This window comes from Callithrix jacchus, chromosome 4, assembly GCF_049354715.1.
Source record: "Callithrix jacchus isolate 240 chromosome 4, calJac240_pri, whole genome shotgun sequence".
In the NCBI taxonomy this organism is placed as follows: Eukaryota; Metazoa; Chordata; class Mammalia; order Primates; family Cebidae; genus Callithrix; species Callithrix jacchus.
This window is the reverse complement of record NC_133505.1, coordinates 115,087,874-115,115,046: the sequence shown is the minus strand read 5'-3', so window position 1 is coordinate 115,115,046 and position 27,173 is coordinate 115,087,874. Positions and strand designations below refer to the sequence as shown.

At 36.8% G+C, this 27,173-nt stretch overlaps 2 protein-coding genes across 12 annotated transcripts in view; one reads left to right on the top strand and one right to left on the bottom strand.

The window, feature by feature from the left end:
- Window positions 1-20,722, top strand: part of SESN1 (sestrin 1) — a 123,930-nt gene extending 103,208 nt beyond the window's left edge. For 2 of the 4 annotated variants that reach the window (XM_002746964.7, XM_002746963.6), the window contains 9 exons: window positions 5,013-5,078; window positions 5,854-6,054; window positions 6,672-6,854; window positions 8,914-9,156; window positions 12,776-12,923; window positions 14,409-14,521; window positions 16,438-16,628; window positions 18,457-18,601; window positions 19,539-20,722. In XM_002746964.7, coding sequence (XP_002747010.2) covers window positions 5,013-5,078; window positions 5,854-6,054; window positions 6,672-6,854; window positions 8,914-9,156; window positions 12,776-12,923; window positions 14,409-14,521; window positions 16,438-16,628; window positions 18,457-18,601; window positions 19,539-19,625 — 1,377 coding nt within the window. In that variant the 3' untranslated portion in view covers window positions 19,626-20,722. The remainder of the gene's footprint in view (window positions 1-5,012; window positions 5,079-5,853; window positions 6,055-6,671; window positions 6,855-8,913; window positions 9,157-12,775; window positions 12,924-14,408; window positions 14,522-16,437; window positions 16,629-18,456; window positions 18,602-19,538) is intronic. The other 2 variants (XM_017971296.4, XM_078369919.1) reach the window with 1 other exon arrangement.
- Window positions 8,566-27,173, bottom strand: part of ARMC2 (armadillo repeat containing 2) — a 145,775-nt gene continuing 127,167 nt past the window's right edge. For 2 of the 8 annotated variants that reach the window (XR_013534468.1, XR_013534472.1), the window contains exon 19: window positions 8,566-25,100. Coding sequence is in view for 4 of the 8 variants with exons in the window: in XM_035296455.3 (XP_035152346.1) it covers window positions 22,172-22,208; window positions 22,656-22,755 (137 nt within the window). In the remaining 4 variants the exon portion in view is untranslated. Of the gene's footprint in view, window positions 27,079-27,173 lie in introns of all 8 variants that reach the window. The other 6 variants (XM_035296457.3, XR_013534469.1, XM_035296456.3 and 3 more) reach the window with 6 other exon arrangements.

The window sequence follows — 27,173 nt, the reverse complement described above, 5'->3', positions numbered from 1 at the left end:
TTTGTCATCATCCCTGTTTTACAGATTAGGACTCTTCAGCTTGGAGGCTAAATGCTTTATTGGAAGTTATACACTTGCTAAACATCAGCATCATGATTTTTGCCTAAACTTTCTGAGTCTACTAAGTGCTTTTTTTTTTTTTCCTATTTCATACTTGATGCATAGGGGAAACTTTTTTTAACCTTATTCCACTTTTGTGCTGTACTTTGCGACTTTTACCAGTATGAAGGGTCTTCATAAAAGTTACAGCAATAACAAGTCCCATTGGATGTTTGCAAGGTAATTTTCACCTGTTTACTTTTTCCAGAAGTTAATTTGTGTGTAATGGAAGGCTGGATGGAGTCAGTGGATACTTCCTGCCAGTATCAGGACTAGAATAAATTAGGACACAATCTCAGAACTCATCCAGGAATGCCCCAGATTAGCCCTTTGTCTTCTATTGAGCATGAGATTAAGTGGAAAAGATCATGTCATATTCTTGTATCCTTGTCATATACCCAGTCAGTTAGCTGAGAGAGGGTGAACAAAATATATCTTTGAGTTTAGCCTCCCAATATAGGAGAATAACCGTGATTCTAGAACAGCCATAATTATATTTGTCATTATACCAATCGTGTTCAATCCTTTCTGTTTAGGAAAGAATTGATTGTTAAACATCCATTTATTCCCCCACTTCCTCTTCTCTACCAATCTTTTCTTTCACTTATTTGCTTTCCCTAGTGCACCTCTCCAACCCACATTTCTGCTTTTATGAAATGGCACAAACATCTCACAACCTCCTCAGCCTAGTTGGAAATTGGCTCTGCTAATCCAAGTGAGAGCTGGGTAAAATTATATTTTACCTAGAACTAGACTTTGGTAAAATAACAAAATGGAAACTTTGATTGTTAGACTCCTTTCTAATCCTTTCTTCAGTTTTCCTATTCTTCTGTCCCCAGCTGTCTTGCCAAACTGGTACTCATTGAAGAACGAATGTGATCTTAACACTGAGAGATATTGCATAATGGATCTCTAATCTATTCCAAAGAATATTTGGCTTTTTGTTTTAAAAACATTCTATTTTTAAATACATTTTAAAAACATTTCTATTTTTAAACAAAAAACATAGTTTTTTGTTTGGTTTGGTTTGGGGTTTTTGTTTTTTTAATGTTTTTGTTTTTTAATGAGACAGGGTCTCACTCTTGCTCAGGCTGAATTACAGTGGCACAGTCATGACTCACTGCAGCCTCAACCTCCAGGGCTCATATGATCATCCCACCTCAGCCTCCTGAGTAGCTGCAACTACCAGCATGTGCCACCATGCCCAACTCATTTTTGTCTGTTTTGTGGAGACAGGATTTCGCCGTGTTGCCCAGGCTGGTCTTGAACTCCTGGAGTTAAGTGTTCCACCTGCCTCAGCCTCTCAAAGTGCTGGGATTATAGGCATGAGCCACCTTCCCTGGCCAATAGTTTTTAACTCTTAAAGAATATATGTCTAAGGAACTGGGAAGGAAGACTTTGGCCATTAAAGGCTCAAGGAAGAGGGGAAACAGTATTATCAACATTCTCACTAAATTTGTCTATAGGCATGGACTTATAAAGACAAAAATTAAATAGAACCCTTGCCATACATATAGAAAACATTCTGTTTCTCAAGCATTCACAGTCACCTTCTTGGAACTGTAAAACTTGTTTTATAATAATTTATCATGTAGGCCAGGCGTGGTGGCTCATGCCTATAATCCCAGCACTTTGGGAGGCCAAGGCAGGTCGATCAGTTGAGGTCAGGACTGTAATACCATCCTGGCCAACAGAGTGAAACCTCATCTCTACTAAAATTACAAAAGAAAAAAAAATAGGCATGATGGTGAGCACCTGTAATCCCAGCTACTTGGAAGGCTGAGGTAGAAGAATTGCTTGAACCCAGGAGGTAGGTAGGAGAATTGCTTGAACCCATGATCTCAGTGAGCTGAGATCATGCCATTGCACTTCAACCCCTGAGTTAACAGAGTGAGACTCTGTCTCAAAAAAAAAAAAAAAGGACAGAAAAGAAAAAATTATAATTTGGCATGTAAACTATGTATTTACTATAGAAATAAAACAAGAATAATGTAATTTGTATACCTCTTCGTTTCTAAACCTATGTGCTGTCAATCTGCTCACATTTTTAGAAAGATAACTACCTTTCATGCTGCTAATGTGTTTGTAAGATAAAAGCCTAGAAATTGAATCACTGAGGTTTTTTTTCTCCTTACAGATAACATAACGTATACATATTACGCACTTTGTTTCTCCTCCCCATGCCATTACCATAATATAACTTGAAGAGCTTTTAAAGTCAACTCATGTAGAAGTGCTTCATTCCTTGTAAAGACTGCATGCTACTCTATTATATGGTCATGCTGAACTTTATTGAATAAAGTCTTCTATTGATGAGCACTGAGATTGTTTTCAACCTTGTACTATTAGAAACAATGTTGCAGTGATTATCCTTTTACACATAGCATTTCACAAATGTGAACACATTATGGGTTAACACTTAGGATGGAATTGCTGATTCAAAGGCTATGGGACTTTTTCATTTTGGTCACTATTGCAAATTGCCCTTTCTAGAGGTTGTAGTAATATATACTCTTTATACTCTTCTTTTTTCTCATACTTCAAAACACTCTCACCAGCAATATATAAACAATTAATGACTGTCTCTCTACCTTCTCTCCAATACAGCCTGTTACCAAATTTTTTTATCTTAAGCAGTCTTTTTGGAGGAAAGTGATATCTTAGCGTAGTTAACTTGCAATTGCTTTATTGTGAGTGTCGAGCATTTCTTCAGTCATTTGTATTTTCTTTTCCTTGAACTGTCCATGTTGTTTGGTCATTTTTAAAATAAGATTGTTGGGGATTTTCTTACTGATTTATAATAGTCTTTCTTTAAAAGTTAGCCCTTTGTTATTTGAGTGGCAAATATAATTCCTAGCCTTTTGTTTACGTTTGACTTGTATTTATTTTTCCGATGTGAACATCTTTATTTTTATGTCAGTAAACTTATCAATCTTATATTTTATGACTTTTGGCTTTGGGGCAATCTTAGGCTTGCTGCACTCCGTGAGGGTTTTCTTCTAGTACTGTAATGGGTTTTGCTTTTTTTTTTTTTTTTAACATTTAACTGTGGTTTGTTGTGGAGTAAAGCATGATATAGTGTTCCAACTTCAGTTTTTTTCTGACTATCCAGTTGTCCCAAGACCATTTGTTGAATAATTCATTTCCCCCCATTTGAAATGACACCTTTTTGTATGCTAAAATCCCAAGCCTCTTACTTATAAAACAGAAATAAACCCTTGAAACAGGCATTTTCCTAAAATACATTTTGTTTAAATAAGACAGTTTTCAAGATTAAAGAAATGAGAGGGGATAAATGTTAATTTTAGCCTTATAGTTTTGTCCAATATGTTTTGTTTAAAATGCCTGTAACTTGATCAGAAATTCAGCAGTTAGAAAAGCTAAGAGTCATCACTTTATATAAATGGCTGTATTGGTGCCAAAATTATATGTTGAATAACAGAGATGTGTTTTCCTCTGGCATTCATTACAGGATGTTAAAATTGAGACACATATGTGGCCAGACCAGTGAATTAAGTGTGTCCTCTAATGAAGGGTATAATGTTAAAACATTAGTATCTTCAGTGTAAGGATGGAATAACCAGGGAGAAATCACCAACCTCCAGTATAAGATCATTTTCTTTATATATTATTTTATGAATTCTGTTGGCAAATAATAGACTACTTTGACTCTGAATCTTGATTTCTCCTAATAAAGATTATCTTGACTTTTGTCCTTCCTGCTTAGTCTTTAAAAATCTGTTCTGCTTTAAAGATTTTCATTTGCTGGGACCAGATTTCTTGAATTGCTGCCACATGTCTTTCTCTCTGTGCACCCCCTCCACCCCACCCTCACTTTTTATCTTTAAAAGGAAAACATCTGGTTTATATCATGAAGAACTTTTAAAAGCAGTGAGTAGAATTATATAAGATTATTTAATTATATCTATAATACATATATGAATGAAGGAGTTAATCTTTAATTGTATAAATTCTAAACAAAAATTTATAATGACACTAGATAGGACATAGGCCTCAAAACAACAAAAATGTTGAAATATATTATTTTGATTTTATTTCTGTAAGCACAGAGTATGGGAGGGTGAGGGAGGGAAAGGAAACCCTAACAGATTTCAGTTCTTGTCAACCATACTACACCATCACATAAGGTACAGGATTCTAAACTCACTGTGTCAAATATCAGAAAACCATTTGTTTCTCAATTGTTTGAGCTTCTCTAAAATATAATGTGGGCAAGGTTGATGACATCCTATAAATAAAAACAATTTAAGGCAAGCTTACAAACAAAATTGTTTTATTTAACCACAGAGAATACATACCCTGTAGTGCTCTCTTGTGAATTTAGTTTTTATTTTTCATAAATTTATATTCTAACTGTGAGGTGTTGCTTTAGATGTAATAATTACACTTCTTCCAGTTTAAGACACCTAGGTTGGAGGCACTGCTTTCTCATTTTCTGACAAGACGCACAGGGATTGATATTTGGGTTGGTTGGGTTTTAGATGTACAAACACACTGGTGTTATTTTGTATCACTGATGATCCACAGGGTTGGCTGCTGTGCTGAACTTTCTGTTCTAGACTTTCTGCCAAGTACTTTATGCAAAACTCTGGTTTTAGTGAAACAGGTTTTATTGTTTTTAGTCAGAGTTGTATTATAAGCTGTCGTTAGCTATGCAATGCTAACAGAAGAGATGGTAGGTAGGTAGGTAGGTAGGTAGGTAGGTAGATAGATAGATAGATAGATAGATAGATAGATAGATAGATAGATAGATAGATATGCACTGCCATGAAAACAAACCTCCAAAACAAGCCTGTCTGTATTCAACTGGTTGTTTTTCCCTCCCATTCCTTTAGCCTCAGTTCATTTTGTTTACTGCCAAAGGCCTGAGATGGTGTAATTTTCTTTTCTAGGAACTTGGCATTAGAATTCCTCGACCACTAGGACAGGGACCAAGCAGATTCATCCCAGAAAAGGAGGTATGTTGTTTGTGAAAGTACATAGTGAACTGTATGCTTTTAAGGAAGGGATTTCATGACCCACATGTTGGCATCTGAAGAACTGTTGGTCAACAACATATTTTAGTCAGAGTTGGTTGCAGTTAATCATGCTTTGGCAGTGAATTTGCAGGATTAAAAAGCTGTTGTACTTGTGTTGATTTCTAGTATTTCATGATTTTTTTTTTAACTTCCATGTTAATCAAATAAAGCCAAGATTTGTTTTTGACCAGTGATGCTCCATCTGCTCATATTTAGATTTTGTTTAGGTGTGCCCATAACCTGAGTTACTCAGTCTTGACCATCTCCACTGGCTGATGTCAAGGCTAGATTGGATCTTTAATTCTATACATGTGTAAAAGCATCTAAGCTTTATTTTCATAAAAATTTTATGCTATTAGTTAATTTTAGTTCTTAAATTTAGTGAGAGTAGGTGGTTTTGTAAAGAAAGGCTTTAGTGTCTGTTTGTAAGCTCTGCAAGTTTGATAATCTAAATCTGTTTCTTTATCTGGATTCTGGCCAATTCTGCAAGCAGCCTATCTAGATGGCCTTTAATGTTCAACCTTTGTTGTTTATCCTCTACCATATATGACTGTTTATTCTTCTGTATCTTTCAAGAAGTTGAGTTTAAATTTGTAACTAAGCCAAATTTAATCTGCTTCTAAATGATACTTACAGTGCAGCCCATGTATATGTTTTTCCCCCTTAACACCAATTTACAATTTTGGTAACCATGGTTTTTCTCTCATTTATACAGATCCTCCAAGTGGGGAGTGAAGACGCACAGATGCACGCTTTATTTGCAGATTCTTTTGCTGCTTTGGGCCGTTTGGATAACATTACGTTAGTGATGGTTTTCCACCCACAATATTTAGAAAGTTTCTTAAAAACTCAGCACTATCTACTGCAAATGGATGGGCCGTTACCCCTACATTATCGGCACTACATTGGAATAATGGTTTGTAAACATTCAGGGAAAAATTCTTTTTGCCTATTATTAATCAATCTCTTTAAGAGAAAGTTAATACTTTAAACACAGGGATTCTTATATTATGATTTGTAATAAGATTCCTGTTATGTCGTCTCTATTTTTTAATAAGAATGCTCTCAAGTATAACAGAAAAACAAGTATTTATACATTCCTGAGAACCAGTTTTTATTAAATAAGAAAAGTAGAACACAAGTTCTGTTTCATTATTATAAATAGTTCACACTGACATCAGTGGTGCTTCCTGTTCAGTTTGTAAATAATATTCCATTATTTTATGATTGGCACCTTAATTGAAGTTTCTTCTTAATCTGAAGTTCTGAAAGTTGGTATGTAGATAAAATGTCTAAAGTTCAAATACTTTTATTAGATATTTTGGTTGTTGTTGGAATATTTCTAAGGTTCTTTTCATGTATTTGAATTTTTTAAATTTTTATATAAAAACTGCATTTCCATAGTTTATGGAAAATTTGAAAACATACCAGTAAGCTTAATTACCTCTTTTGCATGTTGTAAATAAAACGGATATGTAGTTAGTTCAAGGTTTAATATTTATAATTAGAATAATCTTTTTGTTTTCTCTTAAGGCTGCAGCAAGACATCAGTGCTCCTACTTAGTGAACCTACATGTAAATGATTTCCTTCATGTTGGTGGAGACCCCAAGTGGCTCAACGGTTTAGAGAATGCTCCTCAAAAACTACAGAATTTAGGAGAACTCAACAAAGTGTTAGCCCATAGACCTTGGCTTATTACCAAAGAACACATTGAGGTAAGTAGTGAGGTAATGTATCTTGGGAGTTATTTCAGACTTCATTTTTTAGAGCAGTTTTACCATGACAGAAAAATTGCACAGAAAGTCCAGGGAGTTCCCATTTTCTACCCCCTGAACCTCTTCCCACAGACTCACATTTTCTTCTGTTATACATATGGCATGTGTGTGGTACATTTGTTGTAATGAACCAGTATTGATAATGTTACTATTAACTAAACTCTATAGTTCACATTAGGGTTCATTCTTTGTATTGTATGGTTCTACAAGTTTTGACAAATGCCTAATGTCATACGTCCATTATAGTATCAATGGAATAGTAAGTACCCTAAAAATGCCCTGGGTTCCACCTGGTCATCCCTGTCCCCTTCCCCCAAACCCTTCCAACCACTCATCTTTTATTGTCTCTATAGTTTTGCCTTTTCCAGAATGTCATAGAGTTGGAATCATATAAAAATATATAGCTTTTCAGACTGGCTTCTTTCATATAGCAACATCCGTTTAAGGCTTCTTCATATCTTTTCATGACTTGATAGTTCATGTCTTTTTATCACTGAGTAATTCTCCATTGTATGGATATACCATAGTGTGTTTATCCATTCAGCTATTAAAGGACATCTTGGTTACTGCCAGTTTTGGGCAATTACGAATGAAGCTGCTGTAAACATTCATGTATAGGTTTTTGTTTTGTTTTTTGCTTGTTTTTTTTGTGTGTTTTTTGGTCGACAAAAGTTTTCACCTCATTTGGATAAATAAGTGTGATTTGTGGATAATGTGATAAGACTATGTTTACCTTTGTAAGAAACTGTGAAAACTGTATTCCAAAGTGGCATTATCAGTTTTTATTCCCACAAGCAGTGAAGCAGCATTCCTATTGGCCCACATATTTGCCAGCTTTGGTGTCAATGTTTTGGATTTCAGCCATTCTGATAAGTGTGAAGTGGTATCTCATTGTTGGGCATCTTTATGTTACATTTTAAATGCCGTGTTAATCTAGTTTGTTCTGGTTCTATTTATTAATAGAGGTAATAAAGTAAAAGTAGATTGATGTTCTCTAAAATTGTATACCATGCACTAGAAATTCTTAAAAGATGCATCTTTTGGTCTTGTCTACTTTATAGATACTAATAGATAATTAAAGATATTATCAAGAAGATATAAGATTTGAATATAATTAATACAGTGCCTATTATATATTGTCAAGGAGAAATTATGCAAGATTACAAAATAGATAATGAAGCAGAAGGGACACAGAATTGAATAGAAGAATTACAGAATTTATGTGTAACTTAAATAAAATTTGGGCTGGGTGTGGTGGCTGATGCCTGTAATCGCAGCACTTGGGAGGTGGAGGTGGGTGGATTACAAAAGTTTGAGACCAGCCTGGCCAACATGGTGAAACCATGTCTCTACTAAAAATACAAAAATTAGCCAGGCATGGTGGCGCATGCCTGTAATCCCAGCTATCGGGAGGCGAAGGCAGGAGAATTGCTTGGGCCTGGGAGACAGAGGTTGCAGTGAGTCAAGATTGTGCCACTGCACTCCAGCCTGGCCAACAGAGCAAGACTCTGTCTCAAAAAACATAAAAAATAAAATAAATATGATTTGATGATTTAGGAATATTTAGTCAAGTTGTTCAAGCCACTATCTTAAAAATTCCTTGAGAAGGCCTTAAAATAAACAAAATACAGGCATTTCACACAGCAGCTTCTACTTTTAAACACAAATTTATTACATTTGGTTTGAGATTTTGAACAGCACAGTAATTCATTCATAATCCAGTATCTGAAATACAGCAACCACTTTTAAGCAAAATCCATTCTAAGTCAGTATTTCAGAAAATCAGAATAATAGTGACTGTCGTAATAGATTATGTTAAGTTCTATTTGTGAAAGCATATTCATAAAAATTAACAAATTCTGAGTTCTTCATGTTTCAAATGATAATTTTATACTAGGTTTTGTATGGTGACTCATCAAGTTTTCAATAAATACTGAAATGAACTGTATACTTTTACCACACCCCAGTACAAAAACATATTCTCTTTTTTCCCCCTAAGGGACTTTTAAAAGCTGAAGAGCACAGCTGGTCCCTTGCGGAATTGGTACATGCAGTAGTTTTACTCACACACTATCATTCTCTTGCCTCGTTCACATTTGGCTGTGGAATCAGTCCAGAAATTCATTGTGATGGTGGCCACACATTCAGACCTCCTTCTGTTAGCAACTACTGCATCTGTGACATTACAAATGGCAATCACACTGTGGATGAGATGCAGGTCAACTCAACAGAAAATGTTTCTGTAAGTATTCATTATTTGTCATGAGATTGTCATAAAACTAATCACAATAATTGCGGTTATATTATTTCTTCAATTGGCTTGAAGGGTGAAGAAAAACCCACCCTGTTAAGTCTGTGGAGATATTGGGCCCCTATATCTATTCATTCAGTAAGGTTTTATTGACTGCCTCACATGCTCATCACTAGTCTAGATGCTATTCAAAATTATATAAAAGTGATGTACAAAACTCTAAGATCTTCTAGGAGTTTACACTCGGATAATTTTAGAATCAGGAGCCAACAGCATGTGTCCCATCAGGGCCAAATAATATTGAATGGCTACTACAGTGAGATGAGGGAAAACTGAAAATAGTGTGGCCTGGTGGGCTACACTGTGATTTTTGTGCCAATCACATTCTTCTCTTCTGCATAAAAGAAACAGCCTGACTTCTTACCTTTTAATCTTTCAGAAGATTTAATCAATTTTGACCTGGAAATTTATCTTTTAATTTTTTTCATGTTTAATTTTGCACCAATATAGAAGGTGATATCAAGTGAATGCAAATTTGTTAAAATGCTTTCACCTCTATTCCTTCTCTTCCTGGATTTTATATATTCTCAGGTTTGTTACTCTTTTGAAACAGAGCAAGTTCAGTTTTCTATAAGCAAATTTTAATTCCTGTTTATGATTAATCAAAATCCCCTCCTACATTCCTTTGCTATAGTGAAAAATAAATCATAGAAGTAGCACCACAGCCATCTGAATGCTTTGTATGCATTTTCTGAGTTATGTTATCCCTTCAAAACAGATGTGGGCAGGTTGAATTGCCTTTAACTTATATATTTGGCTTTGGGCATGTTATTGAATCTCAGTTCTTTCATGTATAAATAAAAGTAAAACACAAGTTATTGTGAGGTTTAAATGAAATGTCTCTAAAGAGGTAAAATACCAGCATTTTACATTTATCAGGTGCTAAATAGAGGTGGCATTTACTTATGGTGTAATTAGCACAAGAAATAATTTTCCCAAGATTGATCATAGCACTGTCCTGATGCTGCCAAAGACTGCTGCCTAGATTCATATCATAGGCCTGCATATGACCACTGATTAATCAAAGCCTGGTGATCAGACCCAAGAGAGTATTCAGTTGCTAGAATGCTAGGAGATGGATTCTTGCCCTTGCTACCAATAATTTAGTACAAGACTAAAGAAAAAAGTATGTGATTGTTTCTAGTTATCCTTCTACTAAGAGAATGAATACTGAAAGAAGATATTTTTTATTTTTCTAATAGATAAGCTTCCTATTCCCAGGTAAGTTGTATACTTTTAGAAGGTTTGCGGCCCACACTGATGACACTTGACAGTGAGCTGATGTAGCTTGTTCTTTAGGTGTTCAGGTGGTGCCACCACCAGGCCACACATATCTAGTATCTGACTCAGTTCTTTGGATACAAATGGTAACAAACAAACAAGAATTTTCCCTCCCTCCTAACCTGGGCAACTACTTACTCATTTTTTTTTTTTTTTACTATCTCCATAATTTTGCTTTTTCCTGAATGTTAGTTGGAATCATATAGTATGTAGCCTTTTCAGATTGGCTTCTTTTACTTAGTAATAGGCATGTAAATTATAATATTAATGTAGTATTGTTGATTCTTGTAAGAATCAACCCATGTCTGTTCATGGCTTGACACTTAGTTTCTTTTTAGTACTGAATAACTTTTCATTTTCTGGATGTACCAACATTTCTTTATCCCAGTAGCTACTGAAGGACACGTTGGTTGCTTCTAAGTATTGGTGTATGATTCTGTTCTCATGCTGCTAATAAAAACATACCCAAGACTGGGTAATTTATAAAGAAAAAAAAGAATTTTCTTACAGTTTAATATTTTAATATTAAAATGAAATGTCTTAATTTTTTTAACCCTAACAACTTTGGCAGATCAGTCAAGGAACAAAGAAAACTACTTCGTTTTCTTTCCCTCTTATTTCAGTATAATTTATCAAGAATTATCTTTTCCTAAGAATACTTGCAATCTGGGCTCTTTAAGAGGAGAATGGGTAAACAGATAATGAGAGATAATGTGAGTTGGAAGAGACCTTTTTTTAAACTGAATCATCCTATCATGTAACCTAATCCTTTTCAGCTCATTTTTTATTTGGTTACTGACCCTGTGTCAGGAATAACTATGGGGAAAATGCATGCACCAGAAGAATCTTCAGCACCATCACAGAAACACTTCCCATCATGAAAGTATTAGAGAAAGGGCTTAGTACTGGGCATTTCATTGTAACTGTTTGGATCAAAAGAAAGTAAAGCACAAGTGATATAGATTGTCTCTTGATCTAGAATTATTCTGGCAGTCATTCTATAGCAAGTGTTTTTTTAATATCTCCTGTGTACCAGGTACTATGCTAGGTGTGGGATATATACAGATAAACCAGACAGATCTCCTACCTTTCTGAAGGTTTGGTCTGGGAAGGGAGCAGGCATTAAATCAATATCATGCAAATAACAATTATAAATTATGATTGCAAAGGAAAGAGGAGAGGGTTGTGTTATAATAATTACAGCTTGTGGGGTAAATGATAGTATTTAGAAGCATGTAAGCTGCTACCTGAAGGATCAATGGGTGGAAGCCAGGAAAGAGTGGAAGATAGAGGTCTTAAAAACATTCCTGGCAAAATAAATTATAAAGGGGGAAACATGAATTTTGTATGTGTACATTGAGATTTGAGATTAAGACTTTTTTTTTTTCTTTTTGATACAAAGTCTCACTCTGTTGTCCAGGCTGGAGTGCAATTGTTGTCCAGGCTCACTGCAGCTTTGAACTCCTGGGCTCAAGCAATTACCCTGCGTTGGACTCCCAAAACGCTGGGATTACAGGCGTGAGCTACTAGCCCAACCAAGACTTCTTAATATATTCATTTTATAAGAAAGATATAAATTGCATAGATTTGATCTGGCTTTTGCAGCAAGAATGCAACAGGGTATAGAAGTATAACTGATTTGACTAGTGCAAGACCACTTGGCCAGTCCTTTGTCAGACCCATTACTCTACGTGTGACACTGCTGTAGTCATCCCAGCAAGTGACAGCTGCCAGATCCATTTGCAGAGGTCAGGTGGCTAACTCTAGCCATGTAAACACACGTTTCATGTTTAATTGGTAAACTGTATAAATAGAGCTAATTACAAAAGATGATAGACACATTGACAGTATGTATGCAGATGTACACATTGACAGTGTACACAGTTGATGCAAACCCACTAATACTTTGTGTATCTTATTTATTTGCAGATTAAGCAAGTAGAAGTTAACTTAGTTCTATTTTAAATTGACAGTGTTTAGTTTTTAAAACAGCATAAATATTAATGACATTATTGTTAATTTTATAAGGTAAAAGCATTAGAATGTGTTCTTAAAATCATTTTTTTCTTATATTTTAAAATGTGCATGTCGATATTCCTAACAGACCAAAGTAATTGTTTTTTATTCATTCAGGTACATTAAAATTGTAAGAATATTTTCCCTATATTCCATTAAGATATAAATTCTTATGAGACAGACTTAATAAAGGATAATTCATGTATATTCTATGTCTGCCACATGTAACATTAATTATATTTTTTCTCTTGAGGTAAGTGATTCTTTCTTTGAGGTTGAAGCCCTCATGGAAAAGATGAGGCAGTTACAGGAATGTCGAGACGAAGAAGAGGCAAGTCAGGAAGAGATGGCTTCACGTTTTGAAATAGAAAAAAGAGAAAGTATGTTTGTCTTCTCTTCAGGTAAGAACAACCATTACATAGCCAATATAATTATTGCAAACTCAGCTTTTTATTTAGAGAATTTAAATAAGTTTTAAAGCATCAATCTAAATATGCCCTTCCTTTTAGAGAGGCTATTGCTTAGATATTCCTATTTACAAATAATTTTTACAGCAAGCAACTAAGAAAAGGTTAAAAGTGAAAACAGCCTAGACTAAGAGGGAGGACATTTAATTTGGATTCTGGTACTAAAATTACTTCTAATAACTTTGTGAACTTGACTAAGTCAGTTAACATATGAATGCTCATTTTTTTTTTTTTTTTTTTTTTAAAGAAACAGAGTCTTGCTTTGTTGCCAGGCTGGAGTGCAGCAACATGATCATAGCTCACTGTAACCTCAAACTCCTAGGCTCAAACAATCATCCTGCCTCAGCTTCCTGAGTAGCTAGGACTACAGCCATGTGCCACCACGCCTAGTTGTTTTTAAATTTTTCTTGTAGAGATGGGGTCTTGCTATATTGTCCATGCTTCTCTTCTTTAATATGAGGAAATAGTCCTGAGATTGCTTCCAGTATTAAAATTCTGTGATTTGTTGGGCATGGCAGTGTGTACCTGTAATACCAGCCACTCAAGAAGCTGAGGTGGGAGGATCACCCCAAAGCCAGGAGTTCCAAACCAGCTTGGGCAACATAGCAAGAGGAGATATTGATTAAATTACCAACAACAACCTAAATTCTCTATGTTTAACCTTTATCTATTTGCAGGCTACGGGAAATAATATATAAACCAGATAATTTAAAGGAGAAAAAGTTTATAAAGTATCTCCAATAGAGTGGGAGAAAGAGTATAAGAATTAAAACACCAAGTTTCTTAATAGCAAAGAAACAATCACATTTGTTTAAATGGAGGTTGGATGTTAACTTGTTTTTCTTCCAGGAAAAATTTTTGTTTCCATGCCTGAAGATAGAGAGTTGTCATCTAATGCTACACTTACATGAAACTATAATCTCAACTCCTAAACATGATGATAGTCCAGAAAGTCTTAGGCACATTGCAGGCAGCACTGTAAAACTGTTAACTCATGAGATTTCTGTCATATCACATACTCTATGTCATTAATATTGAACAAAAATAAGTGCTAAATTTTAGAGCATAGCTGATTTTTATAGTTATCTTAAAGACTATCCAAAAGTATGTTCATACTTTGAATAAGTAGAACCTGATATATATAAATTAGAATGGGGAGAGAGAAACGGGGGGTCTGTGAAAGAGGCAACAAAAAGGCATAGAGAATTCAGCTATGAGCTTTTATTTTATAACAGAGAATCTTTTACTACATTCTGCTTACTAGCAAGTAAGCTATATCTTTGTATAGTTGTAAGACTTTTGGTTGATATTGGTTACTCAGTATCAGAGAAAGGGCTATGCCATTTTTACTTGCTATGGATAAAATCAATTTTAACTAGCATCCTATTTTTTAAAAATGTTCAATGGCTTTTTTCCCAGATGATGAAGAAGTTACACCAGCAAGAGATGTATCTCGTCATTTTGAGGATCCTAGCTATGGCTATAAAGATTTTTCTAGACATGGGATGCATGTTCCAACATTTCGTGTCCAGGTAAAATTTCAACTTGTATGCACATGATTGACTAGAAATATCTCAGACTGACTTAAAATACAAAAGAGCAACTTATACTTGAGAACTATGCTAAGTGCTTTGCAGGCAGTATCTCTTCTTGTTTTAGAATAACAGCTGAAAGACTGCTTCTGATCCATCCGTGAAGTCATACTACAGTTTCAAATGTATATATATCTTAAAAATGTTATTGTATAAATATTTAAATAGGCAAGTATTTAATTCAGATGAGTTAATACTCCCAACGTCCCCAAATATTATTAAGGTCCAGTGTTAAATAATAACTATTTTACCAGAATCATGAAACTATTTGAGAACCATAAGATTTTGTTTCTTTGTTCAAGAAACTTATGGGCCTGACACAATGGCTCCCACCTGTAATCCCAGCACCTTGGGGGAGGGAGGCTGAGGCTGGTGGATCACCTAAGCCAGGCGTTCCAAGACCAGCCTGGCCAACATGGGGAAACCCTGTCTCTTTAAAAAAAAAAAAAAAAAAGCTATGTGTGGTGGTGTGCACCTGTGGTCCTATATACTCAGAAGGCTGAGGTAGGAAGATCACTTGAGCCTGGCAGGTCGAGGCTGCAGTGAGCTGTGATGGAGCCACTGTACTCCAGCCTGGGTGACAGAGTGGGACCCTGTCTCAAGAAATAAAAATAAATAAACTAAGGGGCAAAATTATTGTATAATTATACAATACAAATTGAAGACATATGTGGGCTGGAAATTTTATGGAGGGAGATTAGGATTTGAATAACTGGATGGTAAAAAGGGTATTGTAGGTAGAGGAGACTAGACAATAAGGCTTAGGTTGAGGGATAGAATGAGAGAAGGAATTATAAAAAGATTGGCTGGGGGCTGAGAGCTTCAAGCTAAGGATTCCTACTTCTGATTAGTGGTAATAAAAGGCATAGAGAATTCAATTATAAGTTGAAAATTGGTTAGGTGTGCCTTAAATGCCAAAGCAGTTTACAGTCGATTAAGTGGGGTTTGTAGGTTTTGACCAGAGTGATGGCATAATATCAAAGAGGTGTTTTTAGGAAAGCAACAAAGAAGTAGGGGCTTATTAAGTTTTGTTTCAGGTAGAAAGAAAGGCAAGGAGATTTAATGTCGGAAAACTAATTTTAGGAGGAGAAGGAATGGGTGATGGATGTATTGAGTTAAAAATTCACAAAATTTGGGCAGATGGGTGGTTCCCACATGTAATCCCAGCACTCTGAGAGACCAAGATGGGAAAATCACTGAGGTCAAGCATTCAAGACTAGCATGGGCAACAAAACAAGACCCTATCTCTATAAATAATTTAAAAAACTAGCCAAGCAAGGTGACCTGTGCCTGTAGTTCCATTTAGGAGGCTGAGACAGGGAGGATCACTTGAGCCCAGGAGTTGGAAGCTACAGTGAGCTGTGATCACACCATTGCCAACATTGCACTCCAGGATGGAGTACAAGACAGAGAACTTATCTCTTAAAACACACACACAATTTGAAGACCATTTGAATGGCTACTGCAATGGAAAAGAAGAGGGGACTCCCAAGCTGGTCACATCTGGGAGCTAAGTGGAGAGAGTGTGAAAGAGATAAAGGCAGATGTGTAAGGTGAAGAGACTTAAGTTTGTTTTCGCTTTTGTTTTTTGAGATGAGACTAAACAAAGGAGACAAGGAGATTTAAATTCTCCCTTAGTTTTTAAATTTACTGCGTTATAAAACAGCTTTTGCATGTTGCAGTATGGAAATTGAAAACGTAAGATTGGAGTGCAAGTGAAGCTGGGAGTTAGGGATGAAAGCCAGTTGGATTGTGAGCCAAATGGCAATGATTTTTATATACTACAGAGCTGTAGATATAGAACTATACTTGACCACATTTTAATTATTCACACTTGTTCTATTCTCTGTATTTAGGACTATTGCTGGGAAGATCATGGTTATTCTTTGGTAAATCGCCTTTATCCAGATGTGGGACAGTTGATTGATGAAAAATTTCACATTGCTTATAATCTTACTTATAATACAATGGCAATGCACAAAGATGTTGATACCTCAATGCTTAGACGGGCAATTTGGAACTATATTCACTGCATGTTTGGAATAAGGTTAGTCGTCTTTCTTTGTTTATAAAGAGATGTTTTTCTCTGGGCCAAATTATTCAGGTGCTTGGAGTGCACATGCACACAAACACACACATAATCAAAACCCATCCCCTCCCCAATAACTTATTCTTAAGCTTTTTATACTTCAAAGAATCACTTTATTGCAGCTTAGTTTTCTCTCCTCTTTTCTAGTTAGGCAAGAGGGAGAGTTAGGAACTTTGAGAAGAGTTGAATGACAGCTGCCTCCTGGAAAGGGAGGAAGGACAAGCAAGCTGGTTCCAGAGCAAAGTTTGTCACTGAATGCCTTTAGTATCTTTTTATATCATCTATCTCCTGACACATTTATGTTTCTTGGAAATCAGTACCCTTATATTGCTCCTCTGGTTGTTCTTAGGCTCATTCTGAAGAGTACTTGCTCCCATAATACCTAATCAAAACTTTCATGTCCTTGCTGTTAGGTTTTCAGCCATGTTATGATGTTATGTTGAAAATGCAGCCATTGTATGCCATCTTCTCACACATGCGCACAAACTCTCTGCTACAGTGCTTACTAGTCATTTTAGCTGTAAAGTCAGGCTTTCTATTCATTTTATCAGAGACTCTGCTCAAAACCTATAAACCCTATTTAATCTACTCCAAATTCATCTGGCATTCAAGGTACAACTGACCAACTTTAAACTAATTTCCCACTAATCAGTAGCCAGACTATTGACTTTAGCTTCCTGAATGGTTGTAGAACCAGCTTTTGCAAGACCTTTCTCCCCTTTCCACCGAAAACTCAATAGGAGACTACAGTGCCTATGTGATTGGGAATCCATTAACCAGTGGAAAAAAGCATGCATGCAACCATCTTGGCTTAAAGCAGGATGGGCTCTCCTAAGTATAAATCATCCTTCTCTCCCCAGCCCCTGCCTTTTTTCTCATTTGACCCCACAAACTCCTAAAAACATGAGTAAAGTAATTCCAATTATTTTTATTTATACAAGTGAATTTCTCTCTATATATATGTATATATAAATATATATAATAATATACAATATTTAAAATTAAAATATTTATAATTAAATATAGAAATTCACTTGTATAAATAAAAATAGACATATATATCTAGATATATATAGAGAGAGAATATAATAGTACCAATAACAAATATAATTGTTACTTAATTTTGATAATCTGTTTTCAGAATTTGTTCAGCCAGGTGCAGTGGCTCATGCCTATAATCCCAGCACTTTGGGAGGCTGAGGCAGGTGGATTACTTTAGATCAGGAGTTATAGACTATCCTGGCCAACATGGTGATACCCTGTCTCTACTAAAAATACAAAAATTAGCTGGGCGAGTGGCACACACCTGTAATCCCAGCTTTTTTCAGGAAGCTGAGCTGAGTGAATCACTTGAACCCAGGAGGTGGAGGTTGCAGTGGGTTAAGATAGCACCACTGGACTCCAGCCTGGGTGACAGAGCAATATTCAGTCTCAGAAAAGAATAATTTGTTCCTCAGTGTGGTTGCATGTTCATGATTGCAAATATACACTTGGTTGGTACCCAGTGCTACATTAATATTGTCAGCTTTCAGGAATGATTTACTTGGGTAGCGGAAAATGTTCTGTTACTCTAAGTCTGTTTCTTACTCCTTTATACTCAGTCATTCCCCGCCCCCCGCCCCCCGCCCCCCCCCCCCCACCAATTGTAAAGCTCTGTCATCTTTGGGGACAGCTACCTACACAAAGAGGGAAAAAAAATACAGCATTAACTATTGATGTGTATGCTTTTGTAAGATGAAAATAGGTTATACACTGAAAATATAATTCTCACTATGTCTTTCAACAGATATGATGATTATGACTATGGTGAAATTAACCAGCTATTGGATCGTAGCTTTAAAGTTTATATCAAAACTGTTGTTTGCACTCCTGAAAAGGTTACCAAAAGAATGTATGATAGCTTCTGGAGGCAGTTCAAGCACTCTGAGAAGGTATGTGCCTGTTGTGGCTTGTTTACTCTGTAACTTAGCAATGATTCGTAGTTTCCTTCACCTAACCTAATGGCTCTGAAGCCCATTCCATGACCCCTACCAACCCAAAGAAAAACATTCTAGGACAGCTGTCTCAGGTATCCCTTCAGAAGGGAACCTCATCATAGTGATAGAGTACAAGAATGAAGACAGGGAGGACAGGTGGGCTGGCCCATCTTCAGAAGTGCTGGCATGGCTGTCAGCATGTAGAAGAAAGACTGTTTTGTAAAAGCTGTGTATGTGTAGAAGTGGCTGTTCTCTTTGAAACATATTTATAGAAATTACTGAATAATGATTTGGCAGGGGAAGTTGGTATTCTAATAAAACAGTGTCTAGATTTTCTGACATATAACAAACCTCCAAGAAATGATAAAATATAAATGAAAGCTATCCAAAAAGAATATTAGGCTCAGCACAATGGCTCACACTTGTAACCCCAGCACTTTGGGAGGCCAAGGCAGGCAGATCCCTTGAGGTCAACAGTTCAAGACCAGCCTGGCCAACATGGTGAAATCCCATCTCTACTAAAAATACCAAAAAAAGTAGCTGGGCATGGTAGCACGCACCTGTAGACCCAGCTACTTGGGAGGCTGGGGCATGAGAATCACTTGAACCCAGGAGGTGGTGGTTACAGGTTGCAATGAGCCAAGTTCATACCACTCCAGCCTGGGCAAGAGTGAAACTGTGTATTAGCAGAAAAAAAAAAAATATTAGATAGCTGTTGTTTTGAGAAATTGATATTCTGTTTAACAAACCCAAGACTAAGTTGTTCAGTACTATATAAGAAATGTACTATATAGGAAGTCTACTTATGTTATGTGTTCATTAGATGCACTGAAAAACTGTTACTGTGAATGCTTGTAACCCTTCCTTATATGATGTTGTATTTTATATTCAGGTTCATGTTAATCTGCTTCTTATAGAAGCTAGGATGCAAGCAGAACTCCTTTATGCTCTGAGAGCCATTACCCGCTATATGACCTGATGCCTTTCCTTCATTAAAGATGATTCTGGAATGATCAGCAGATAATAGTCTACAAGGGGAAGGTACCAAGCCCCAGGACCAATGGTAGACAAAATAATTCAGAAATCCATTGTGCCATGATTCCTTTAGTTCCTGCTATTTTACTGTGGAAAACCACTGCTGGTACAAGCAGTGATCGTTTGGCAGCTTCAAGTTTAGATCCATGAAGAAAGGCTGCCATTCACAGTATTTTGCTTTTTGACAGTAGAAGATGCTGTGTAACTGTTTTAATACAGCAAATAGTAATTCTCCAAATCATGTTGCTTTTATGTTGAGTAAGATAACAAGAATTGGAGCATGCAAAGAATGGGACTTGGATGATGACTTAAGCTTTATACATAAAGAATTTTAGAAGATCTTGGTGCTGCTATTCCTGCTGCAGGAATGAATAGATGGCTGTTTCAGTTAAGCTATTAGTAATAAAAGTGAACATTGCTACTATCTGAGCCTACATACATAACTTGTGTGATTTCAAATTAAACTTGCATTATGTGTTAATTTTTTTGCACCTGAAAAAGCATAGAATTCCTACTCACACAGCTCAGCAACAACCATTTTGATGGTGACAGTTCATTTCTTTCATTTGTTTTTTAAATTCAGGATTCTGGATGGTATTATTATGGCATCCTTAAAGATTTTCTTCAAAAAGCAATCCTAAATGAAAGTGTATAAATTGTAAGAAACTGGCTATATTTTGATATGCTGTTTCACAAGATACTGACACTGGAGGGCAGCTGTCTTGTGCAGGATTTTTGTAGCACTGAAGTTGTGGGACATGTTGCTGTAGACTGCTATGCAGTCCTAGGTGCATTCTATGTCTCTGCTTCTGCCTGCCTCCTGGTCCCCACTGTAAAAGGTTGTGCAGCTCCTTAAATAATAAAGCTGGAAAATATTTTTAGCCAGGTTATCAAATTTGATTTACAAAAATGCTAACTTTGTTTGAAATCCAAACAGGTTTGAAAATATGTATTAAATACTTTGTATTCTGGAAGCGTGAATTGCTTTTGAAGTCTGTCAGTATTATTGGTATTTTTCAATAAAGAATAATTTTTCTCCAATTTTATTTGCTGTCTCAATCTCTTAAAAAGTCATGACTTCACTATTATTAACAATTCTGACTTTCTCTACTTTCATAAGCCAAGCGGATTCACACTTAAATAATGCTGTAATCATGAGATTACTTTCAAATGGCAAAACACTTGAAGCCATTTTGAAAGATACAAAGAGGAGTGGACCCTCTTCAGAATCTTATTTAAGACCATTTTTTATCTTGGAAATGACTAGTATGGCTCTTTGCTTGCTCCATTTTGAACTGGGATGTTGTGGAGTTCCAATAGAATTTTACAAATTATTAGAAAGAAGAATTCATTAGGAAGAGACTAGAGAACAAAAAAAAAAATCACACTGTATCAGACAAGTAGAAATAGCTCTTACATTTAACTGAAGCTGTTGTGATAACTGTTACTCCTCAAAACACTGAGTCAATCTAGTGCCTACAAATGTATGGGGTAGTGTGGAAGCAGGGGTTGGGAAGGGTCAATTTTGAATAGAGGTGCTACCTGCCACTCAAGGATATAAACTCTAGTGAGAAGACAAGACTATAACCTTGGCTAGAAATAGACTACTATTATCTTCAATGTTTTATATTTAAAGAAACATAAGTTCATTGCCCATTGAATATGCATCATGCCTTTGTCCTCTTCTATCTGCTGCTGAGTTCTCTCACCATAGCAATACAATTTAACCCAAGAAGTAAGGATGCACTGGACATAGTTAAAATTTTACTCATCCCATTTCTGCTTTGTTCCTCCTCTTGAAAATACAAAATTTCTGGTAGCGATTCTAATCAGCTGTAGAGTGATCACAAAACAAGATCAACTGGAATGCATTTAGTCCACTGGAACTTACAATCACTTAGAAATTAAAATTTTAATGAGTTAAAAAATGTTTATACCTAAAGTAATAAAAATGCATGTGATAAGTTAATGTTTCAGTGCCTTCCATTTAACAGGTGCTTCCTGTTACTCAATGTTTCCTCAAAACTAAACACTTTCTAATGTTACTATATAATCTTTGAAACCATTTGTTGACAGAATAACTAGGGAAGATACATTGCACTGGGGATATCAAAATATTCCCCCACCAGAGGAAAATTTTTTTCTAAAATAATCATGAAAAGATTTCTGGTTGAGGTTCCTAGGATTCAAGAGTTAAAATCTAAGGGGTTTTTTAATCATATTTGGGAAAACTTTTTTATTAGGCCAAACTTATCTCTAAGAATGAAATTCATTTTGATGCACACCACTGGGAGAAAAGTAGACAAGTAAAACTTGTTGGGTAAGCATTTTTGATCAATATACTCTGAAATTTTATTAGCATATTTCTATATGTGAATATCATACCCAAATCATCATACTAGCCTTTTGCTATAGCTGGTAGATGGAAAGTAATGTCAGCAAGATGATGGACTTCGGAACTCCACATCTTCATTCTCCCAGACACTTGAGTTAACAATATATGGGCCACAATATCTTTGTGAGAACTCTAAAAAACAAATGGGAAACTGCAGCACTTAGGCAAATGCAAAGCCAGGAAAAGGCTGCACCAAAAGGCTAGGAAAGTTTGTGCATTTTGCTCACCCTAGCTCTTCCCCAGCAGAGAATGGTATGATTAGGAGGAAGCGTAAATTCAGCAAAGTTGCAGGCTACAAAATCACACAAAAATCAGTTGCATTTCTATACACTAACAATGAATGATCCAAAAAAATTAAACAATTGCATCAAAAAGAATAAAATACTTAGGTATAAACTTAACCAAGGAGATACATGATGATCTGAATGTTTGTGTCTCCCCCTCCAGGTCTGTATGTGGAAATGTAATCCCCAATGTACTGGTATTAACAGGTAGGCTTTTGGGAGGTGATAAGGTCAAGAGGGCTCTGCCCTCATGAATGGGATTAGTGCCCTTGTAATAGAGGCCTGAGGAGCTCACCTTCCACCATGGGAGGATGCAGCTAGAGTGTGCCATCTGTGAGGAAGATGATACTCAATAGGTCCCAAATCCTTGATATTGGACTTCCCAGCCTCCAGAACTGTGAGCAATAAATTTCTGTTATCTATATATAAATTACCCAGTCTAAGGTATTTTGTTACAGCAGCCTGAACAGACTAAGACAAAAGACATATACACTGAGAACTGTAAAGCAGCAATCGCCAACCTTTTTGGCACCAGGGACTGGTTTCATGGAAGACAGTTTTTCCATGGACCCAGGGTGGATGATGCAGAGGGAGACGCTTTCAGGATAAAACTGTTCCACCTCAGATCATCAGGCATTAGATTCTTATAAGAAGTGCACAACCCACATCCCTCTCATGCACAGTTCACAACAGGGTCAAGCTCCTATGAGAATCCAATGCTGCAGCTGATCTGACAGGAGGCAGAACTCAGGCAGTAATGCTCACTTGCCCACAGCTCACCTCCTGCTGTGTGGCTGGTCCATGGCCCATGGGTTGGGGATCCCTGCTGTAAAGCATCATTAAGAAATTAAAGACACAAAAAAAATGGAAAGAGATCTCATGGTCCTGGATTGGAAGACTTAATATTGTTCAGGTCACCCAGAGTGACCTGTAGATTCAGCGCAATTTCTATCAGAATCCCAATGGCATTTTTCACGGAAGTAGAGAATTCCATGTTAAAATTCATCTAGAATCTTCAAGGAACCCTGAATAGCCAAAACAATCTTGGAAAAACTGTGTAACAAAGTTGCAGGTTTCACACTCCCTGATTTCAAAAACGATTGTAACAAGGCAGTAATCAAAATAACATGGAACTGGCAGAAAGTCAAACATATAGGCCAATGGAATAGGGTCCAGAAAATAAATTCTCACATACATGGCCAAACCCTTTTTAGCAAGGGTGCCAAGACAACTCAACACGGATAGGAGTTTTTTTTTTTTTTTGAGATGGAGTTTCGCTCTTGTTACCCAGGCTGGAGTGCAATGGCACGATCTCGGCTCACTGCAACGTCCGCCTCCCGGGTTCAGGCAATTCTCCTGCCTCAGCCTCCTGAGTAGCTGGGATTACAGGATTACAGTCTCTTCAACAAATGGTGCTAGGAAAACTAGATATGCCCATGCAAAAGAATGAAGTTGGACACTTATATTTTAAAAACTCAAAGACCTAAATGTAAGACCAACAACCGTAAAACTAGATGAAAACACTGAGGGAACGTTTCAAAACATTGGGTTTGGCAATGATTTCTTAGATATGACACAGAAGGTATAGGCAAAAAAAGACAATTGGAATTACACCAGACTTAAATGTGTTTGTGCATCAAAGGACATAATCAACAGTGAAAAGGTAACCTATGGGATGGGAGAAAATATTTATAAATCATATATTTGGTAAGGGGTTAATATCCAGAATATATGAAGAATTCCTGCAACTCAAAAAACACAAATAACTAAAAAATGGGGCCAGGTACAGTGGCTGACACCTGTAATCTAGCACTTTGGGAGGCCAAGGCAGGTGGATTAAGAGGTCAGAGACCAAGATCATCCTGGTCAACACAGTGAAACCCCATATCTACTAAAAATACAAAAATTAGCTGGGTGTGGTGGCACATGCCTGTAATCCGCTGGGATTACTCAGGAGGCTAGGGCAGGAGACTGGCTTGAACCCAGGAGGTGAAGATTGCGGTGAGCCGAGATTGTCCCACTGCACTCCAGCCTGGTGACAGAGTGAGACAATGTCTCAAAAAAAAAAAAAAGGTCAAAAGACTTGAATATACATTTTTCCAAAGATAATAAACAAATGACCAACAAAAATTATGAAGTGCTCAGCATGACTGTAAGAAATGTATATCAACATTACAATGACTCATTACCTCACATCCATTAGGATGGCTACTATTTTTTTTTTTTGAGACGGAGTTTCGCTCTTGTTACCCAGGCTGGAGTGCAATGGCGCGATCTCGGCTCACTGCAACCTCCGCCTCCTGGGTTCAGCCAATTCTCCTGCCTCAGCCTCCTGAGTAGCTGGGATTACAGGCACGCACCACCGTGCCCAGCTAATTTTTTGTATTTTTAGTAGAGATGGGGTTTCACCATGTTGACCAGGATGGTCTCAATCTCTTGACTTTGTGATCCACCCTTCTCGGCCTCCCAAAGTGCTGGGATTACAAGCGTGAGCCACCGCACCCGGCCGTATGGCTACTATTTTTAAAAATTCCAAAATAACAAGTGTTGGTAAGGATGTGGGGAAACTGGAACACTTACGTGGTATTGGTGAGAATGTAAATTGATAATCACCACTCTAGAAAACACTATGGAGGTTCCTCACAATAATGAGAAATAGAATTCCATGATACAGCAATTCCACTTGCTGTGGACTGAATATTTGTGTTCCTCCAAAATTCACAGGTTGAAGCCATATGGTCTGTGGGAAGTAATTAGGTCATTAGCGGGGAGCCCTCTTGAGTGGCATTAAACCCTTATAAGGAGAGATAGATGAGAGATAATCTATCAGGAGGGCCTTCACCACAAACTGAACTGGCCAGCACCCTGACCCTGAAGTTCCCAGTCTTAAGAACTGTGAGGAATGAATTTAAGTCACCCAAACTATGATATTTTTGTATCTCACCTTGAACTAAGAGTTCTGAGTATATATCTATATCACTTCTGAGTATATACACAAAAGAACTGAAAACAAGATCTCAGATATTTGCACACCTATATTCATGGCAACATTATTTACAATAGCCATGATATGGAGGCAACCCAAATGTTCATTGACAGATGAATGGATAAACAAAATGTGATATATACATAGAAGAGAATATTATTGAGTCTTAGAAAGGAAAGAAATTGGCCAGGCAAAGGTGCCTCACACCTGTAATCCCAACACTTAGGGAGGCTGAGGCAGTTGGGTCACTTGAGGCCAAGAGTTTGAGACCAGTCTGGGTGACATAGTGAAACCCCAACTCTACTAAAAATATAAAAATTAGCCAGGCATGGATTACAGGTGCATGCCTGTAATCCCAGAGGCAGGATAATCACTTGAACCTGGGAAGTGGAGGTTGCAGAGCCGAGATCATGCCACTGCACTCCAGCCTGGGCAACAGAGACTATTCTGAGACTCTGTCTCAGTCACAGGCAAAAATATGGATGGACCTTGATAATATCATGCTAAGTAAAATAAACCAGACACACACACACACACACACACACATTGTATGGCTCCACTTATATGAGATATCAAGTAATCAAAGTCACAGAAACTGGAAGTACTAATATAATGATGGTTGCCAAGTGCTAGCTGGGGTGAAAATGGGGAGTTGTTGTTTGGTGCATATAGCTTCAGTTTACAAGATGAAAGAGTACTAGAGATCTGTTGCAGAACAATGTGAATATACTTAAACTACTGAACTGTACTCTTAAAATGGTTAAATGGTAGACTTTGTAATTTTTTTTAACCACAGGTTTTTTTTCTTTGTTTTAAATAGATGGTTCCAAATGGCCCAGCATGTGGGTCTGAGAGGAGCAGTTCAGTATGGAAGAGAATTGGTATAATGGGATCCCACCATGCATTACTATATTAGTTAAAAATATGAAGGGGGCTGTTTGGGGAGAGTTTGATTTTTTTTTTTCACTAAAAGCAGAATAAATAGCTTGCTATGGATGAAATACAGACTTAATCTGTGAATGTTTTAGACAAAGTCGTCCCTATGACTTAAACTGATTTCATCTATTAGAGTGAATCTACCAACATATACTTACATTATGGACTACAAGAAGGTCAGTGTCCCTAGGGGATTTTGCTGAGCCGTATCGGGTAGGAGCCCCAGACTAGAACCACTCTTAGAAAGTCTATTTGTTCCTGGAAATGTAGGTTTTTAATTTTTTTAAGACAGTGTCTTATGCTGTTACTTAGGCTGAAGTGCAGTGGTGCAATCTCAGCTCACTGCAACCTCTGCCTCCCAGGTTCAAGAGATTCTTGTTCCTGAGCCTCCTGAGTAGCTAGGATTACAGGTGCATGCCACCACGCCTGGCTAATTTTTATATTTTTAGTAGAGATGGGGTTTCACCATGTTGGCCAGGCTGGTCTCAAACTCACGACCTCAGGTGATTTGCCCACCTTGGCCTTCCAGAGTGCTGAGATTACAGGTGTGAGCCACTGTGCCCGGCTAGTTTATTCTAATAGGCTTCAGGAACCCATGCAATCTAGGATGCCTGCTCTTATCCCATGAGTCTTGGTATTTTGTAGGGTGAGAAATAAACTGTTAATAAAAGCCTTTCTCCAAGCAAAGTAGTAAATTTACTTTTTGTTGTTGCTGAGATGAGGTCTCATTTTGTTGCCCAGGCAGGTCTTGAACTCCTCGCCTCACAGGATCCTCCTCCCTCGGCCTTCCAAAATGCTGAATTATAGGTGTGAGCCAGTAAATTCATTTTCATTTTCAACTCATATTCATTTGGCTAGTTTAACAATAGTAATCTCAATTTTTTGTTTTAG